The following is a 20,582-nucleotide window of genomic DNA, read 5'->3' as shown; positions in this document are numbered from 1 at the left end:
CCTTGTGTAAGGCACGTGGGTCGCAGCGATTACTCTGGAACGTTCGACCACTGATGTATAAAAGCCGACGCGCTTGACCCGCTGATCAGATTTTCGGCGATCGCCAACCGTGTTCGCCGCTATCGGTGTGCTATAAGTGTAGCCTGTGTTTGTGGGCACAGGTTCGCCCAATGAAAGTTAGTTTCGTCTTTCATCGTATTCGAACTCTGTTCTTCATACGTCACTCCACGTGATATTTTCGTTCATGTACCAGGCGCCCGCGACAAGCCGTGACCCAAGCGCGGACCGCAAAGAGAACACCAACGTAGTCCCGGACCAGCGAGCAAGCCGCCGCCTTCAGCAGCTGCCCCCAGAGCACGGATTTCTACCTGACAAGACCAAGAAAATTGTGGCCAAGACAACCCCAATGGTAGCTCCAACGTCCCCCATCGTGCTGCAGCAGCCCAGGGAGCCTCCGACGTTCCGCGGTTCAACATACGAGGACCCTGAAACCTGGCTTGAGACGTATGAGAGGGTCGCTGCATTTAACAGCGGGAACAGCGACGTCAAACTGCGACATGTCTTTTTTACATTGGAAGACGCTGCCAGGACATGGTTCGAGAACCGAGGAGCCACGTTAACGACCTGGGACCTTTTCCGAAGCGGCTTCCTGCAGACATTCACAAGCGTCGTACGTTGAGAACGAGCCCAAGCAGTACTAGAAATCCGAGTGCAGCTGCGTAATGAGACCACCGCGATTTTTAAAGAAGAAATGAGCCGCCTATTCCGCCACGCCGACCCGGAAATGTCCGAGGAAAAGAAAGGCCGCCTACTGATGCGCGGTGTAAAGAAGGAACGTTTTGCCGGAATGGTACGGAGCCCACCGAAGACCGTCGAGGAGTTTCTTCGCAAGGCCACCAGCATCGAGAAGACACTGGAAATGTGGAACCGGCAATTCGACCGCCGCACGAACTCGACAAACTACGCCATAGTTCACTCACTGGCCACCAACGATCTGCGCGAGACTATCCAAGCGGTTGTGCGGGAGGAGCTACAACAGCTGTTCCCTTCATCACAGCCTCAAGTGCCTTCAATTGCCGACGCCGTCCGTGAGGAGCTCCAACAACTCAGAGTAGCCCCTGAATCACCGCAGCCTCAGCCGCAAGCGATGACATACGCCGCTGTGGTCCGCCGTCACGTACCACCTCCGCGCCCACGGCAGGGCCCAGTGACGACAAGGTTCCATCGTCCGCCACCACCTCCACCGTCAGCACGCCAACCCATCACCCCACGCAGCATGTCAAGGAAGACTGACGTTTGGCGCTCCTCCGACCACCGTTCGCTTTGCTATCACTGCGGAGAAGCCGGGCACATCTACTGTCGATGCCCATACCGGGAGATGGGACTACGAGTGTTCGCCGTTAACGCGCCGCCACCACAGACTGGCGAACGACCTCACGATGTCACCGACTACCTCGCCACCACTCAGTGGAGCCCTCGACGACCGTCCCGTTCGCCGTCACCAGGCCGCTACCTGTCGCCACAGCGCCGACCACACACCGGCTCAGCTCGCGGCCACTCTGCGAGCCCATATCAGGAAAACTAAAAGCAGCAACTGATGGAGGTGCGGTTCCTGTTCGTCGAACTGACGAAGATCCTCCGCCGCCCACGAAGACGACGAAGAAACCATCTCGACGACATAATAACGACTCGCCGTTGTCCCCACGAAGTCGGGATGCCAAGACTACACCGACGAAAGACGACTTGACGACGCGACGTTCCAACTTAAGTTCAACACGACGCAGCCGTGATCCGACGCCAAGACCTAACTGCAACGTCCGACAAAGAACCACCGATCTCGACGTGCTTGTCGATGGCCACGCACTTACCACCTCAGTGGACACAGGGCCTGATTACTCCGTCATGAATGGACACATGGCCGCCCAGTTGAAGAAAGTTAAGACTGCATGGGAAGGCCCTCAAATTCGGACCGCTGGAGGACACCTCATAACGCCGACTGGAATGTGCACGGCAAGAATTACCATTCACGACCGGACTTACCCTGCCACCTTCATTATCCTCCAACAGTGTTCACTAAACGTCATTATCGACATGGACTTCCGGAACCAACACGGCGCAATCATCGACCTGAAGTCGAAGTCAATAACGCTGTAGGAAGATCAAGCGGTACCGCCGGAGAGCCTTCCTAGTCTCCGCGCCTTGAGTGTGCTCGAAGATCGAGTGAGCATCCCGCCTCGCTCCAGCATTGTTATTTCGGTCAGCACCGAAACACCTGCTAACGTAGAAGGCGTCATTTCAGGCGCCCAACGCCTACTGCTCGATCGCGAAATTTGCGTCGCAAGAGGAATAGCGTCGCAAGAGGAATAGCTCGACTGCACGGAGGAAAGACGAAAGTGTTGCTGACAAACTTCACCGAGGAGTTCAGGCACATCAACAAGGGCACGACGATCGCATACATCGAGGAAATTCTCGAAACCAGCAATGCGTTTGTCCTCTCAGATTCTGCCGCATCTACCCTGACGACCGTAGTTCCCGAACGAGACTTCGACATAAATCCTAGCCTCCCCATCATTAAGCAACAACAGCTCACACGTTTACGTCGACAATACAAAGAGTGCTTTTCGACGTCATCAAGGATTCGACAAACGTCAATCGAAAGGCATCGCATATTAACCTAAGAGTGTGCTCGACCTCTCCGCCAGAGTACTTATCGAGTTCACGAGAACGTGAGAATATAAGGCACCAAGTCGACGAAATGCTGCGCGACGACAACATCCAGCCGTCAAAAAGCCCGTGGGCTTCTCCACACTGACGCCAGTAGCCTAGGCGTCGGTGCCGTCCTTGTCCAGAGGAAAGACGGACTTGAACGGGTGATATCTTATGCTAGCCGGTCGCTATCAAAAGCGGAAAGCAATTATTCTACGACTGAAAAGGGATGCCTCGCCATCATTTTAGCTACAGCAAAATTCTGCCCTTACTTATATGGGAGGCCATTCAAAGTGGTCAGCGACCATCACGCGTTGTGTTGGCTACCTAACTTAAAGGACCCTTCAGGACGGCTGGCGCGGTGGAGCCTCAGACTACGAGAATACGACATCGCTGTAACCTACAAGACCGGACGAAAACATTCAGATGCCGATTGCCTATCACGCGCCCCCATTGACCCGCCGCCGCGAGATGACGATGATGTCGACGCCTTCCTTGGAATAATAAGCGCGGAAGACTTCACTGGGCAGCAACGAGCGGACCCGGAGCTAAGAGGCCTCGTCGATTATTTTGAAGGGCACACTGACATTGTCCCTAGGGCATTTAAGCGCGGATTGTCTTCATTCACCCTTCAAAACAACCTACTAGTGAAGAAGAACTTCTCACCAGTCCGCGCCAACTACCTTCTTGTTGTTCCGTCGGCGCTGCGTCCAGAAGTACTGCTCGCCCTACATGACGATCCGACCGCTGGGCACCTCGGTTTCTCCCGGACGCTATCGAGGATACAAGAAAGGTATTACTGGCCACGCCTAACCGCCGATGTCGCCCGTTTCGTCAAGACATGTCGAGACTGTCAATGACGCAAGACACCACCGACAAGGCCAGCGGGATTACTACAGCCGATCAAGCCTCCTTACCGACCTTTTCAGCAGATCGGGATGGACTTGCTGGGACCGTTTCCGACATCAACTTCCGGAAATATCGTCATGGCGACGGGCTATCTCACCCGCTTCGCTGAAACAAAAGCTCTACCGAAACGCAGCGCAGCCGAAGTGGCGAAATTTTTCGTCGAGAACATCCTGCTGCGACATGGTGCTCCAGAAGTCCTCATCACCGACAGAGGAACGGCTTTTGCAGCAGAGCTCACCCAAGCCATTCTGCAATACAGCCAGACAAGCCACAGGAGGACAACTGCCTACCACCCGCAGACGAATGGTCTCACGGAGTGCCTGAGCAAGACCCTCGCCGACATGCTAGCAATGTACGTCGACGTGGAACACAAGACCTGGGATGCCGTCCTGCCGTACGTAACATTCGCTTACAACACGGCGGTGCAAGAAACAACATAGATCACACCGTTTAGGCTGGTTTACGGCAGGAACCCGACGACGAGGCTCGACGCCATGCTGCCGCACGTCACTGACGAAGGGAATCCTGACGTCGCTACCTATCTCTAGCGCGCCGAAGAAGCCCGAGAGCTCGCCCGCATACGGATCAAGAACCAGAAGCGTACCGACAGCCGACACTACAACCTCTGACGACGCTTTGTCGGGTACCAGCCCGGCGACCATGCTTGGGTATGGACCTCGATACGCCGACGAGGACTGAGTGAGAAACTATTGCGACGCTATTTCGGACCCTACAAGGTCATCCGACGTATTGGCGCCCTGCACTATGAGGTCGTGCCAGACGGCATTTGGCATTCAGAGCGGCGCCGCGCACGATCTAATGTGGTCCACGTGGTGCGCCTTAAACCCTTTTACAGACGCTGATGAACTTTCCCTATTGTGTTGTTTTTTTTTTGGTACAAGTGATTTTCTATATTGCTTTCGTTTGCAGCATCGGGTCGATGATATTTAAGAGGGGGGTATTGACACGTGTACGTGTCTGTCTTTATCAGGCGACACGTTTCACCGCTTAACAAATGTTATCGTACAGCGCAAGACGCGCCTGCATGTATCGGAATTTTCTGGAATGTTATCGATGCTTCTATCCTCTGTCTGTGACCAAACCTTGTGCGAGTGAATGAAGTAACTTTATTACGGTCAAAAGAAGACGCAGGGGATACCCCGCGCCACCCGGCTAGTCCCACGTAGGGACCGCCAAGCCGAGCTTGACGGCCCGATCGCGGTCACTCAGGACGGCCAGGGTTTGGTCGTTGAGTTCGGGGCTGCCCAAGAGCGCAGTCCATCTATCGTAATCTGATTGCATTTGTGCGCGACGCGAATAATGTAGAACTTTGTGGAAGGCATGTGGGTCCCAGCGATTACTCTGGAACATTCGACCACTGATGTACAAAAGCCGACGCGCTTGACCCGCTGATCAGATTTTCAACGATTGCTGACCGTGCCCGCCGCGCTGTCGTTGTGCTATAAAGGTAGCCTCTGTTTGTGGGAACAGGTTCGTCCAATAAAAGTTAGTTTCATCTTTCACACCATCGCTACTGTGTTCTTCATACGTCACTCCACGTGACAATATCACAATTCCAATCCAAGTCGGTACAGGATTTTTGACGGAGGGCCACTAAAATCTTTAAAGAATTATGTTGGTAAACTGTTAGAACTAATCTTTCTAAAGGTTCTACTGGACAACGTGAGCGTGCGGTGACGTCAGCACACTTTGAGAAAACTTGCTTGCGCTACACAACATGACCGGTGTTATAACGGAGTACTGTGCAGGCCGCGCACCAGTTACACATGTTTATCCCGGCTTAAGGCTTGTTAATTAGAGGCCGATTTAAGCTTGAGCAGTCACCCCTCCCGCTCGCCGCACGCGTGCGGTTGTGCGGAATACTGCACATTTCGCACGCTGGTTCGCAAATTTTGCTATACACTGGGCTCGAACATGCAGTGTAAACCGAAATGTGTGTGCCACTCCGAGAAAATTGCAAATTTTCACCGGACCACATGCGTGCGGACAGGCGGGTGGTGTGGCGTGGGGCTCGTGCGTAAATCGGCCCTTACCACGCACTGCTATTTCAAGGCCACCAAATAGTTTGCGACGAGATAATCAGGTCAGTGCACTCCGCGATATAAATAGTACGCCCTAAGCCGTTTCCTTTCCCTCCCCTCTTTCCCTGTCTCCACTTTATATCCCTCCCACCTTGCCCTTCGCCTTTCGTCTTATAGTGTCCTTATAATCATGACCTGATTATAATTATGACCTGATTATAGTGAATGCTCACTGGACGCGAGAGAATAGCGACACTGCACTCTTTCAATGGATAAAAAACGTCAATCGCATTCCCTCTTTCTTTCCACCGAAAAGACCCATTGTCCACCTCACCTCCGCTCATGGCCGCTTCCCTTTCTATTATTTCCGCTTTCACCTTTTATCCCACAGTAACTGTGCCTGTGGTAATCCTCGCACAGACTTGCTTCACTACTTCATTGACTGTCCCCTTACATCTCACATTGCTAATCCCCTTAAAGAGAATCTCCCCTCTACCATTACACCTGATCGTTACCTCTCCTTTCTTACAGATCAAAGAAAGCGCGCGCTTCTTATTCGTCTATATCGATTCATTTCATCGTTCACTTTCCCGGACTCCTCCTAATTCCTTCTACAATCATACCTTTTCCTTAATCGGTTTCCTTTCCCTCCCTTCTTTCCCTGTCTCGACTTTATATCCCTCCCACCTTGCCCTTCGCCTTTCGTCTTATAGTGTCCTTGGTTATGCCAACCAAGGTGGAGCTTGTCTCCGGGGACACTATGGACGGAATGGCTGCTTTATTCTTTTGGCAGTTTAGCTTCTCTTCCCATCCTTCTCTGTGCCCTAGATACACCTTCTCAACCTGCCTGACATCATTTTCAGCTTTCTTGCAGATCTGTTGACCTGCAGTCCAGTGGATTCTGCAACCCCTCTGCTGCCTGATGTCAAGTCACCCCTACCGGAACCATCCGGTTATGCCAATACTCCTCCAGGCCGGTGCAGTCTGGTCTACCGGAAACTCTGCACCGCTTTTCGGAATGCTGATGGACCTGCTGGCCTCCTTGGACTATGCTCTCTTAAGACGTCCTGGTTCCTTTTCCCCCTTTTTCCTCCTACTCAATAAAAAATTGGACGCAACGAGACCTCACCAGTCCCACGCCGATGCAGACAAGTCCTCCGCCGTCCTATCCCCTCCTGGTATGCATAAACATTCTCTGTTGGTTTACCTCGGTTTTTTTTTCTTAATAATTGGCTTTACTTCAAATTACTTCAAATTCCATTTTGGGTTTCTACCCCTCTTCATTTAATTTTGATTGGCTTAAAGCTGCTATACCTTGGTGGTGCGGCTTTCCCTCATTTTTATTTAGATTATTTTTGTTTTACGAGGGGCTCAAAATACGCCCTAAGCCGGAACGTGTCAGCACAGTAGCTCGACGATATTTGTTTTAAAGAAAAATAAGAGCCGAAACTCAGGGTAAGACGGAGCTGGAACGTTGCCGCTCCAACATTCAAAAGGCTGCAAAATACAGCTGCTGCTGAGTGAGAGCGAGTGTTGACCTGAGTAAGCGTACAGGTCGAAAAGAAACAAAAACTGAACTCTTTTCAAGTGAGTCTTTTCTGTGAAAAAAGAATTAAATTATCCTTACTGCATAAAAAATGTAACTTTGTTCGCGTCCCTATTCGCGCGCTTTCGTCCATGCCTCCTACCGACGGCTTTTGCACATTAAAGGAAACTAATAGGACGTTGCATCAAAGTTAAGGCAACGTAACTATGTCAATGATCTGCTTTACTGTGATGGTACCTTGCTGTGTGAGAAAACAGAACGAAGAGGAATAATTATGCACTCTTAATATTCAGGGATTTCCCTTTACAACACGGCGACAAAATTATGAGCTCCGACAAGGTGTTGCGGTGCCCTTATGAAATACGTAATTACGGCATTAATTACGGCCCTTATGAAAACGTAATTAAGGGTCTTTAGTTTAGGGCAAAGAGGGTCTTTAGTTCCGCGGTGGTCAAGGCGAAGCGGGTGGATGGAAAGAATGTCACATGCCTCTCTCGCGCATGCGCACAAATTTGACAGTGCTGCTAGTCAAGGCAAAGAGGGAGATCATTGCAATCGCCATCAGTTCCTCTGCGACGCCGGCATGGTATGGTCGGAGCGATCTACTTGTTTGGTCGCGTATTGTAGCAGGAACCTGGCTTTTTTTGCTGCTGTTTATGCTTATGCTGTGTTGTAGCTGATTCATCCACGCAAGCCAACCCGCAACGTGCTTGCGAAGCCCACGTCGCTTTCTTCGTTCCGTGATGTGAACGTTTCTGCAGCTTCTTTGGCAGCTGCCGTGCAGTGTCGCATGAAGTGATGGTGATATAATATTGGCACTGTCCGTGTTTTTAACTGCACACTACACAGGTATCAAACAGCTGTTCCTCAAGACGGCACTGCACCGAAGTTTTGTCTGTCTCCAACTTAAAATAAAAGGTATGTTCTTTGCCATCGTTTTCATAAAGATCTTATTTTGATGCTATCTTGATTTCATTTTCTTTTGTCGCATTTTGGCAGGTTACATTAGCGCGAACTGTAATGACGTGAAATGTTTTAAGAACGATTTTTTTAAGGATTTGAACAACGCCACGTCATGCGGTTCACTTACAGTTGCTATAAACACGAAGCGCATAGACATTACTTTTTCACAGCGGTCGTGATGACTTAATGTGTGGTAAATATTGTCTGGTCATGAACTCATTCTTTGCTGTTTCCTACTCTGGCTGTACAGAATGAGAGGTAGTGAAATATGGAGCGTATAGTTTCACGGTTCACAATGACCTAGGTTGCACTGGTTAAACAAGTGCAAATGTGAAAGAAAATAATTCGCACTTGTCTAACCACTGCAACCTATGTCATTGTGAGCCCGTATTTTTTGACACTGATATTTTGTATTCAAGTAAAAATAAACGAACACGTGAATTACAGTAGCGTTCCACATAATAAGGCATGCTTAAAAATTCATCAGTCAGCGAATGGTTGCTATCACTGACAAATAATTTGTATTCTTCAATACTGCTTCAAGCTTCGTAATCTGTTTATATTAAAATGGATGCCTCGTTTCGCACATGCTCGGTGCAGCTAGCTGGCGCTTTTTACGTTCTGTGTATTTCCAAAAATAAACAATTGTGAATAAGCGCTCGCTTATCCACCTTCTCTGCGTTCGCGTCTATTGTGAATCAATTTCATCATGAATAAACCATGTAATTGGCTTTTTGTGTAAGCAACTTATTTATGTAGATAATTGGTCAAGAAAACATTTTGGGAAACCGAAATTAGTCAGGCCACAACAGTGGGGGGGGGGGGGGGGGACTAAACAATGGTTTTAGGCTGTACCCTTTTTTGCGGAAACGACCTTGCACACTTTCCTAACTTTAATAACACGTAGTAAACACAACGCAGCAAAGGATATTCATTGCAAAATGTGCCCCATCCTTGCCATTTTCTCTGCAAGTAAAGAGGGCTCACGTCTACCATTTCAGCATTCACGTGAACTTGCATGTGAACCTTGTTAAAAAGCTGTTCTATATATGTGATGTGCTAACCTGAACATGATGTTAACACTGACCATCTTTCTGTGCAGGGTTCACTTTGCAAACATTCGCAGAGACGTCAGCTGTGAATGTCAAAAATACATTATCATTGATGCTTGTTAGAGATTATGCGACAGCTGCCATGGCGTAATGAACTGTCATTATTTATTGATTCTTTTTAATAATTTCTCTATTACTTTTCTCATAATTTTGTGTAAATGTTTTTCTGTGAATAAAGTTCTTTTAATGCAAAGTTGCATCTGTTTTCCATGTACATGCACCTTCTAGGTTGCCTATTGCCTTTTACCAACATGTTGACACATACGGATAGATGCTGCTAGGGGGCTAGTAAAACGTCAGTAGCAAGTACATAAGCACATGTAAGCCACAATGTTACTATACAGCCTAATTACTTGTGTTGGTTGACGGTTCCTACAATGTTTACAGACCATCTATGTACATGCTTCAATTGACGTACGGTGGCCAGTTGTTGACTGTCTAGGGTGTATAAAAAAAATTTAATACGTGATTGGTAGGAAGTTTTTACTATTTACAAGAGCCATTTCATTGTGATATCAATTAGGACACCGAAGGGGCGTTCGTGCCGCCGACGTCGAGCTGTCTCGATCGTGACGCGCGCGAGCAGCACGCGCATGGAGAGTTTCATTTTGCTGCAAAAGCGGCGAAGCCAAGTCGATCGCACGCAAGGTATGATACCGGGCTGGCTAGTTGTTCATCGTGTTTAACGCTGTGTAAACAAAATGAATCATCGTCACAATTCGCTTAATTGACTCTGCCGTATCTAGGACAGCGCTCTGGCTTCTGTATACAGCTGCCATTAGCGGTGTGCGTTCACACATTATCTTTGCTCCTAAGAAACTGTACTAAGAAGCTGTGTAAGAAGAAGTACTAAGTACCAATACGACACCATAGAGCATACACTGGTGTGGCCGGAAAGAACAGTAAACGTCAAGCTAAACCTAGCGCTGCCAAACGCCAAAAGGTTTCCTATGTTTCCGTCTTTCTCGTCTCGTGCACGATAGAGCTGCGTCGTCAGGGACGCCGTTGTCAACATTAGACAGTAGACAGTTTTAGTTACACGTACGTAGAGGCTTTGCGTACGTAGAGCTTCCACGTGTCAGCAGTGCGCATGCGTAAAACGTAGCGGGCGCGCGCGCGTCTCACGGACGTACGTGAGATTCAATTCTTTGCGTGCGTTTCTTGCGCACGTAGACAGCTTCGCGTGGGAGTTCCGCGAGATCACGAACAAGCGATAGCGGGCCGCGCGTGCGCAGATGGCTCGCATCGAAACACGGCGGCAGGATTGAATTGGCTACCGCCGTGTTCACATTTCCCGATAGATGGAGTTACGGGGTCCCTTTTGGCGTGCGTCGCGTACGTGTAGCTCAGGTACGTAGACTTTTCACGTTTGCCTACGTGAGGCCTCTATGTACGTGTAACTAAAGCTGTCTATTATCGCGCTACGGCGTAGTGAAACTACATGTAGCTGTTACAGCGTTGTTTCTGCTGCGCAGCAGCAGTAGTCTCGCGTTCTGGGCACCGCCATGTTGCCTCCGCGTATTGTTAAAGCAGCGTGCGAGGAGCTAAGGTGCAGCGCTAAGCCTCGTTATAGCTGTCAACGCTTCGTCTTCTGGCGAAACTGTTACATATCGTACGAATGTGCGTAATTATTGGAGTTAACAACAGAAAACGTACGCAAGAGTTCTGCACACTTGCGTAGAATAAAATCCATTGGTAGAAATTTTAAACCCAGGTTTCGCTTCTGTCGGCTCTTTCAGTTTAGCTGTTCTCGTGCTTTGTAGGAACAAGTTGTTCCCAATGTGTTATTGTCACTGCACGTAGTTTTATTGCAATGGCTTAAAATCGATCGCCGAGGCAATGGTAACCTTAAGGCATGTACAGACCAAGATTATCCGGTGAGTCCCGGCTGGGCCTGTTCATATAGTCCGAGGCCCGGGCCGGGTCTGCTCGTGCAAACATGGGCCGTGCAGTGCTCTAGTCGTGCATGCGTACCGTCTCGTCATTCTTTAAATTACTCCCCGCGCTGTCCCTACCCTATACCGCGCTTTTCTGACGCGCGCACTGATAGTGGTTCTGCAAATTCACCGTGAAGAATAGTATCCCTTTCGGAAGGCTACCAGCATAATTCCTGTGACTGTGCTAGTACAGCCTGCATATGGCCTTCCGGCTGGAATGCTGTCCCCCACAGACGGCGACGCGTGCGGTGTGACTCACTCGTATCCTCTAAAAGCTGATTGTGCCTCTCTAAGTGAGCGAACGAGAATACCTTCATAGATTTCTAAAGAGCTTGTGGCAAATAACCGCTCGAGGTTCCGATTGCAGAAAAATGACGCTCCGGTACGGCGTTTGCGCGGGAACCATAACACGATATCATTGATCATTCGCTGAAAACGACCACCAGATTAAGTGAGCCTGCACTGTAATTATGTAAAATATGTAAATTACCTAGAGTCGCGCGAACCTCTCACTAGAAGCGAATGAAACCTAGGCCCCCTGTATCTGTGGGCGCAGTTCACCTTGCCTTCCCAATGCGGCTAGGTCACCTGTTATTTGAAGGCCGTGTGAGAACTCTTGAAGGTACATGTGTTCAATTTTGCCTGAGTTGTGCGAGTAGGGGCTTTAAAAAGACTTGGTGGTGGCGTATTGCCTGGACAGCAGTGTTGCAATGGATGTTTAGTGCACCAGATTTTGAATTTCCGTTTTGCTTGAGCTGACGGTAAACCTACCTAAATTTATATTGTCTTGTAGTACCCACTCTGTCAATCCAAGTATACTGTATGGCCCAGCACGCCGACGTAACCATCACGATTGATTTACACTCGGCCTCCTTCATCATTCAGTTGATGACACAACTGTGCTGTTTATCTTTATGTTTGATAAACTGTTCCCCTCTGCCATGCTAGCAATACTAGTTTTACTCTTCGATAACACAATGTACCGCTTAATATTTTCGTAAACTCCACATTTCACATATACAATCTTTGGCTGTTTTTCACTTTCACCCGCTAGGGAGAACCAGCGTCCGGGTGGTCTGCTTCCCTGGTCCTGCACGCTTGCTGGCTAGAGCGTTAGTATACTCTGCTAGCTTCTTCGTGCGCATTCTTGTAATGTGCAGTATTCTCTGAGTCAAGCCGGTTTTCTGTATCTGCTTCTCTACGTTCAAGGAACAGGGCCTCGATGCGTTCTGTCTCCGCTCAGAGAAGAAGAGTGCATTGGGCTGACAAAGCTAAAGGCGTGCATATACGTAGTCCGGCGTAAGGAAGACGCGGTTCACTGCGTGGAGGAGTTACGCTACATCGGCGAAAATTGGACGTTCTACAGTCTAGCGTGGCTGTCGCGGGGATGCAGCATGTCCTATCTGACGCCGGCGCCGCTGGAGCAGAGTGCGTCACGCACTATTTTGGCTGACCAGCCCCATTGTGGCCTGTATATAGTTCGAGTTCACTGGAGCGATCTTGTTAAGTTTGCGCCTTCGACAAACAGCAAAACGCTCGCTCGCCGCGCACTTGTGCGTTTGCACTGCGGCCGGTCACGTTTACCGTGCAGGGTTACGCTTTTGCGACTTTAGCGTCTCCGACATGACGGTTCTGACTTCACCGGCAGCTGCCTGGTACACTGGGAGCGCTGGATTCGTCGACCGAGCTGACAACTACCGCCACCTGTAGGAAACGATGAGGTAGCTGAGGCTCGGCACGGCCTGACTAGAAGGGCATACCGTCTTGGCCGGCTGTGTCATCGGCGTAAGGGGCGCGTAAAGTCACGGCCAGACAGGCCGAAATCTTGCCGTGGTAATGTTTCATCCATTTCGTCCTGGTGGCATCGCATTCTTACATGGCTTGCCACCGCATCTGCATCATGGCCGACGCGTCGCGTTCTCCTTCGTCACAAATGCAGCATGCGGTTCCTGCTTACAGCACTTCTGGCGCTGTGTCGGAAAAGCTTTCGTTCATCTACTTCGACGGGTACAATGTAGAAACACGCGAAGTATCTGTAAGATGATGCACAATGGGATATGATCGATTGAGAATATCGCCCCTGAATATAAGTTACATTAGCTTTTTGAGCACCATTACGTCTTATAATACTTATAGCTTCACGAGAAAGCGTTTAAAAACTAGATCCTGCATAGGAAAATGAGTGTGCTCGCTAAATGTAGCTTGCGTAGCTTCATCAAATGCAGCTTTCATGCTTTTGTTCGCGTAGCTTTCAGGCGTGGTGCACGTTCGCGTTCTGAAAGGTGGGACAGGAAATGTGTTCAGCATTCCGCTACGCAGCGTTGGGTACTGCACAGGCATCGCTCGTGTTCGAGTAAGTGCTCCATCACCTGACAGCAGTGGCGTAGCAACAGGGGGGGCCGGGGGGCCGTGGGCCCCGGGTGCAAGGGGCCAGCGGAGGGGGGGGGGGGTGTCATATACGTCTGAAGACACCCCTCTTTCCGCCGGCTACACCCTGGGGGGGTGACAAAAGACCTATGGGCCCCGGGTGCCAGACGACCTAGCTACGCCACTGCCTGACAGCCACGCAACGCGTCGTCATTCTTGCAACAGCTCAAATCACGTTTCAATCCATCAACTTGCAACCCATCACCTTGCATATGTTGAGCGACCGACGCGCGTGAGCGCCTAGGCGCCACTGACAGGTCAGCACTCGTGTACGTTACCAAAACGTTCACCATAGCCACATCACTACCGCTCACCGCGAGATGCACGCGTGACCTGCTAAGCGCTATTTAAAGGCTGCTGATAAGAAAATTAGCCAATTATCAGTGCTGCAGCATCGCCAAGAACACATTGATAATATTTGCTAAGCATTCGTGCGGACTTTAACACAAGTGAAATTTCGTTGCAGTGGGCCTTTAAGCACATGTAGAGAATGCACTGACCACAGAAAAACTTTGGATGCACAGGGGTAACACAGAAAAAGATTGATGCCTCTGTTAATGTACGGCGTAAGACTGCTACAAGCCAAAATATATGCCAAATGTTAGTGTTGCGTCAAGTAATGATTGCAGTTAGTCTAGCAAGCTACGTTTACACTTGCATGAATACACTTTCTTGAACTATTGGATAAGTATGTGTATTTTTAAACAAGTTAATCGAAATTGAAAGAGCGGTTTGTATGATAGCTCCACATTTTATCGCTGATTTTACTGATACCTTTCTTTGTATGTTTTTTTTTTATCGGAAGGAACTGCTTATGCAAGTTGCACGTATTTCCTTTGCTGTATTTTAGGCGAGCATTTTAGCACAACGTCACCGTAATCTATACGAGACTTTCTATACGAGTAAACCTTACTTTCTCAACTGAGATTCGACGTGCACCACTAAAACGTTATGAAAACCAAAGAGACACTTATGTCCCATGGCGTGTTGTACCTTTGTTCCATTTCGGCGACTTCGCAATGGCCAAAACGGGTCTGTTCTTTCGGGTTAGAAGAATGTCGACTTGTAGGCCCTTTAACTTCCTCATGTAATTCCTCTTCAGTAACCCAGCAAATATCGGAAATGCGTTCGTCCACGGCAGGTAGCGTGTCTGGTACACGTTGGCACCCTGGACTTGAAGGTGGTATGCTGCGAAATGTGTTTTTATAAAACAATGTTGCACAACTGTCAGTCGGACTAACAATTCACAAATTCATATTTCCTAAGTTTATTCTCGCATGGCCGGACACGTAATTGGAACCAGCCTTGACATTATTTGAGTCGCGGTAAGAAAGTGTGCGCAATTTATTTATATACCTACGGCGCACGCAGAAGGAATATGCCTATAGCATGACCACGCATTGAATGAAGGGATCCTTTATGAGTAAAGATCCTAGGTTTTCTGTGTGCTCATGGAAATATAGCATCACCATAAGCCTATATTATGTCCACTGCAGGACGAAGGGCTCTCCCTGCGATCTCCAAGTATCCCTGCCCTGCGATAACCGATTCCAACTTGCGCCTGCGAATTTCCTAACTTCATCACCACCGTTTTCTGCCGTCTTCGATTGCACTTCCCCTCTCTTGAAACCCATTCTTTAATTTTACTGGTCCACTAGTTATCTATCGTACGCATTACCTCGCCTGCCCAGCTCCATTTTTTTTTCTTTTAATGTCGATTAGAATATCCGATATTACGGTTTGGTGCCTGATCCACACCGCTCTCTTCCTGTCTCCTAACGGTTGGCCCAGCATTCTTCCTTCCATCGCTCTTTGCGCGCTCCCTAACTTGTTCTCGAGCAAAGTTGTTCCTCATAAATTAGCGCCCGCAGAATGCATTTATTGTACACACTTATTTTCAATGATAGTGGCAAGCTTCCAGTCAGGATCTCGCGATGTCCGCCGCATGCACACCAAGTCATTTTTATTCTTCTATAAATTTCCTTCTCATGATCATGGTTCTCTGTGAGTAATTGACCTTCGTTAAAAGTGCGCCTTCACAGCATCTAAAGGCTGATTGGCGATCCCGAACTCTTGTTCCCTTGCCAGGCTACTAATAATTATCTTTGTCTTCTGCATCCTAATCTTCAACCCCACTCTTATACATTCTCTCTTAAGCTCCTCAATCATTTGTTGTGATTTGACCCCAATGCTGCTGGACAGGACAATGTCATCTGCAAACCGAAGGTTGCTGAGATATTCGGCGTTGATCCTCACTCCTAAGCCTTCCCAGTTTAATAGCTTGAATACTTCTTCAGAGCATGCCGTGAATAGCGTTGGAGAAATTGTGTCTCCTTGCCTGACCCCTTTCTCTATAAGTATCCTTCTACTTTTATAGAGAATAATTAAGGCAGCTGTGAATCCATTGTGCGTATTTTCTAAGATATTCACTTATGCATCCTTACTCCTCCATTACCTAATGCCCCTTTGACTGCTGGTATTTCTACAGAATAAAATGCATTTTCGCAATCTATGATATATAGAGAGGTTGATTGTACTCTGCAGATTTCTCGATTACCTGATTGATGACGTGGATGTGATCCATTATAGAGTATCCCTTTCTGAAACCTGCCTGTTTCTTTGGTTGACTAAAGTCCAGTGTTGCCCTTAGTGTACTTGAAATTACTTTGTCAAATATTTTATGGAATACTGGACGTAAGCTCATGTGCCTATACTTTTTCAATTCTTTAACGTCTCCCTTTTTGTGGATTAGTACAATGTTAAAATTCTTGCAGTTCTCTGGAACCCTGCAAGTCGTGAGACATTTCGTTTAAAGGACCACAAGCTGTTCAAGAATGATATCGCCTCCATATTTAAATAAATGGACTGTTATTCCATCTTCTCCTACCGCTTTTCCCAGGTTCATGTCTTGCAAGGGCTGTCTAACTTCATCGCTAAGTTATAGGAGGGCCCTTTGTATCGTGTTCATTAGTACTTCGAATGGAGGTAGCGTGGCTGGTCTGGGTACTGTACATGTTGGTATAGAAACCTTCTGCTGCTTTTACTATATCATGGAAAAGGCTGATGGTATTACCCTGCTTTTCTTTCAGTGCATACATCTTGGTTTGGCCGATGCTAAGTTTCCTTCTCACTGTTTTTATACTGCGTTCATTTTTTACTGCTTCCTCAGGCTTTCTCACGTTCTAATTTCGAATATCTGTTACTTTCTCCTTCTTGATCAGTTTTGCCAGTACCGAGAATTTTATCTGATCTATTGAGTTGGGCACTTTCATTCTTTGTCATTTCTTTACTAGGTCCATCGTTGCTTGGGTGAGCTTACCTACTGGTTGCCTTGGTGCCTTACCTCCTACGTCAACTGCTCCTTCTTAAGCCAGTCTAGTTACGGTTTCGTCAATTACCTCTATGTCATTTTCATCCCTCTGTTCCAAGGCTGACTATTTTTTTTGCAAGCACTAGCCTGAATTCGTCTGCTTTTACAATCACTGCATCTAGGTGGCCTGTTTCTTCTTGGCTAATTTTATTTTCTCTCTTCAAATGGCGAGAAATTCTAGACCTCACTAACCTATGGTCACTGCCCTTTACTCTACCTAACACTTCTATATACTACACTCTGCTGGAATCGGCAGACAGTATGAAGTATATTTAATTTCTTGTTTCACTATTACGGCTTTTCTAGGTGCACTTTCTGTTGCTATGCTACCTGAAGAAGGTGTTCATTATTCGCAGCTGATTCCTTTCCGCGAATTCTACCAGCATCTACCAGAATCGGTGCCGTGGTTACGAACTACTTGTTCACTAGCCTGCTATTTGCCTACTTTTGCGTTGAAGTCGCCCATGACTAGTGTATATACTGAGCTTGCACTTTTCTCATCGCTAATTCAACATCTTCATAAAACTATTCTATTTTTCCATCCTTATGAGTGGGGGTTGGAGCGTAGGCTTGTACTACCTTTACCCTACACCTCCTATTTAGCTTCTTTACGACTACTGCTACCCTTTCATTGATAGTGTAGCATTCGTCAAAGTTGCCCGCTATTTCCTTATGGATAGGAATTTTACCCCGTATTGCTTCTTATGTGGGATTCCTCTATAGCAGAGGACGTGGCCGTTATTCAGTACTGAATAAGCTTCACTAATTCTGAGCTCACTAAGGCCAATAATATCCCATATAATGCCTGATAGTTCCTCAAAGAGTGCTGCTAAGCTAGCTTCACTCAAAAGGGTTCGTGTGTTGAACGTTGCCAGGTTGAGTTCCCAGAGGCGGCTAGTCCGAGTCCAGAAATTCTTAGCACCCTCTGCTGCGCTGTAGGTCTGGCGGCCGCCTTCGTCAGGTGCACCACAGCTGCTGAGGACTGAGGGCCATGGGTTGATTGAAGAACTCATTCGGGAGGTAGTGGCCGAATACTGAACCAGGAAGGCCAACTCCTCTTCTGGTCAAGGAGTGTCTGTTGTTGAAGCTTAGTGGACCTTCCTAATATGGTTGCACCTGTACTAGCATAGCCCCACTGGCTGTCGGCATTTTATGCCTGTCAGGCGCCATTCCAAGCCTGGATATGCAGTGTACTGGAGGAGGAAATTATAGCGAAAGTGAATCTTCTCTTTTTTGTTACTTGATGTGGGAAATATATATCTGAACCTTCGCAGTCTATGACAAATGCTTAAGTGTAGAGTAAGGAAAATCCAATGAAGTGCTGCTGAAATTATGCAAGTAAAAAAAATGTCCGACAATAAATAGAACAAATATAAGCAGAACTCTTCTACTTATGGTAGGATTTTTTTTTTACTTGCATAACTTCAGTAGCACTTCGTTGGATTCTTTTTTACTCTACGCTTAAGCATTTGTCATAAACTGAGAAGGTTCACATTGATATTTACCACATCAAGCAAAAAAAGATTAGCAAATCAATAAAGGGACCACTTTAGCAGCACTTTGTCTTAAAACAATAGCTTGCTTTCGTTGTTCACAGTAAGTATGGCTTAGATCACGAGCCTAGTACAACGTTTAGACATATTCATAGAAGTGACCGCTTCGAATACTGTTGATATCTCGCGTGGACACTGACTCTCGCGCTCCTGAGGAAAATATGGTTGCGATATAATATAGGAAAAGTTATGTATCCAAAGCATGATCATGAGCTCTCATTGAACCACGCCGATAGCCAGGCAGCCACCTACGGATCTCTCAAATTGGCTCTTCCTTGCCAAATTTATTGGCGCTTCATTGGATCACACCCTGATATGGACGGCTGTTAGTTGTGCTTCTCTTATAACGCCGACCATCTCTTTCAAATTCTCTCCCTGCCCTGCATATTTTCGACTGCATATTGATGTTTCGGTAGAATCCGGTATTGCCTACGTCTACTGAACCGCCATTCCTTTCATATGTATAACGATACCACATTACTGAAAGCACAAAGCGCGGACAATACTGGTAAGAAAACGTGTCAGGCGATGTGGTGCAAACTCTGCCCTGTTACACACATCAAGTTTGTATCTAATACTGATGTTAAATTGGAAAAAGAGATTAAGGTTAAGTCTCCACAAGAACTATACCTCAGCAGCCTACGGTTCCTTTAGGATATTGTTCTCTTCAGCAACGTTGGGGATCATTTCATCAAATAATTGATAACTTATTTGAATAGCCAACCCCTTTGTGTATACTTACAAGTGAAATGCGAAGCTTTTATTCATTTTTCAAGCTATGCAAAAGTGCATTTTGCTAGCCCGAGGATTCGAATGGAACCATTGGCATGAGCAGAAAACTTCCAGATGAAATAAAAAGGCCTGAAGCACGTATGGCAAGCAGTATTAAGTCACTAAGGCGTGTTACCGTAATTCATATACGTAAAGGTATGCAGCCTGAGCATTCTGCTAGTGCTAACCAAAAGGGACGCAACACGAGGATAACAGAACCGGGTGCGAAAAATCTCGCGCGGCTAGTCTTGCTACGGGTGCTCAGTGAGACAGTTCTCAACAAAAGATGCCGTTTTGCCACAGTGGATGCACTCATTTCCTTGCACGATGCAAGAATAGGACGCGCCTCGAGTCGTAAGCGGTGTAGGAGCGTTTCTGATGTGCTGTACATGTTGGTGTTTACATAGAAGCGAAATAAAAATGGCTGTGGCTTAGCTAAGGTTAAGCCCAGGATGCGAAGCATATTAGCCTTTATTTTAGTTGTTGAACCACTGTTTAGCCTGGTGAACTGCTGTTGCTTGGCTACATTTCGTTCGGCTAGACGAAGAAACAACTCATGCGTTATTCTGCTTCGCCTTCAAGAGTGGAACGCGACAGCGTTCCCGTTGACCCGCCAAGGGGTGTAAGACAATGGGCTACGGCGCAGCGACTACGCGCCCTGCATTGGACGCGGTGAGCGTCGAGCAACGCAGCGTTCGGCGCGGCAACGAAATGTGCGCCTGAGCAAGCGACGCACGCCTGAGCCTTAGAAACAGCTCGTTTCTAAGGCAACACCGCATTCACTAGAGGCGCTTTTGTACCGCTTTGAAGCATCGTACTCGTGGCTCAGTGGTAACGTCTCCGTCTCACACTCCGGAGACCCTGGTTCGATTCCCACCCAGCGCATCTTGCAAGAGTTGAGCCAAAGCCACCTAGAAAATCAGTCTCTGTAGCACGCCGCAACCTTCGCTTCTCATTCCAACGAGCAGCTCTGCCTCCAGGAGGCATCTCACCTCGTGAGTGTCTAGCAGAGGCAAGCGCAGCTGCTTACATAACGCCGCGACGCCGCGAGCGATGGCGCGTGTTGGAGCCCCGTTTCTCCTCTGTCGTGACGTAACGGTGTCACGTGGTACTGAAGGCGACACCGCCGCGCCTGAGGAGCTGGGTTGAGCTCTCGTAATATGCTTCGCATAAAAAGGGGCAAATGCTACACGATAAAGACGACTTCCCATGAGCACCAAGCCACATTGCACAGCATAACTTGCAT

At 47.9% G+C, this 20,582-nt stretch overlaps 1 protein-coding gene and 1 long non-coding RNA gene across 2 annotated transcripts in view; one reads left to right on the top strand and one right to left on the bottom strand.

Moving 5' to 3' along the window:
* Nucleotides 1-20,582, bottom strand: part of LOC135916776 (deoxyribonuclease-2-alpha-like) — a 74,373-nt gene that overhangs the window by 14,123 nt on the left and 39,668 nt on the right. The window contains exon 5 of the mRNA XM_065450218.2: nt 14,636-14,830. Within this exon, the coding sequence (XP_065306290.1) occupies nt 14,636-14,830 (195 nt within the window). The remainder of the gene's footprint in view (nt 1-14,635; nt 14,831-20,582) is intronic.
* On the top strand, nt 6,543-9,360 carry LOC135916764 (uncharacterized). Its single transcript, XR_010569053.2, has 3 exons — nt 6,543-6,835; nt 8,053-8,121; nt 9,269-9,360. It is a non-coding gene; the product is annotated as an uncharacterized lncRNA (long non-coding RNA).

This window comes from Dermacentor albipictus, chromosome 7, assembly GCF_038994185.2.
Source record: "Dermacentor albipictus isolate Rhodes 1998 colony chromosome 7, USDA_Dalb.pri_finalv2, whole genome shotgun sequence".
Taxonomy (NCBI): Eukaryota; Metazoa; Arthropoda; class Arachnida; order Ixodida; family Ixodidae; genus Dermacentor; species Dermacentor albipictus.
The sequence above is the reverse complement of the archived record's forward strand: the minus strand, read 5'-3'. Positions and strand labels throughout refer to the sequence as shown.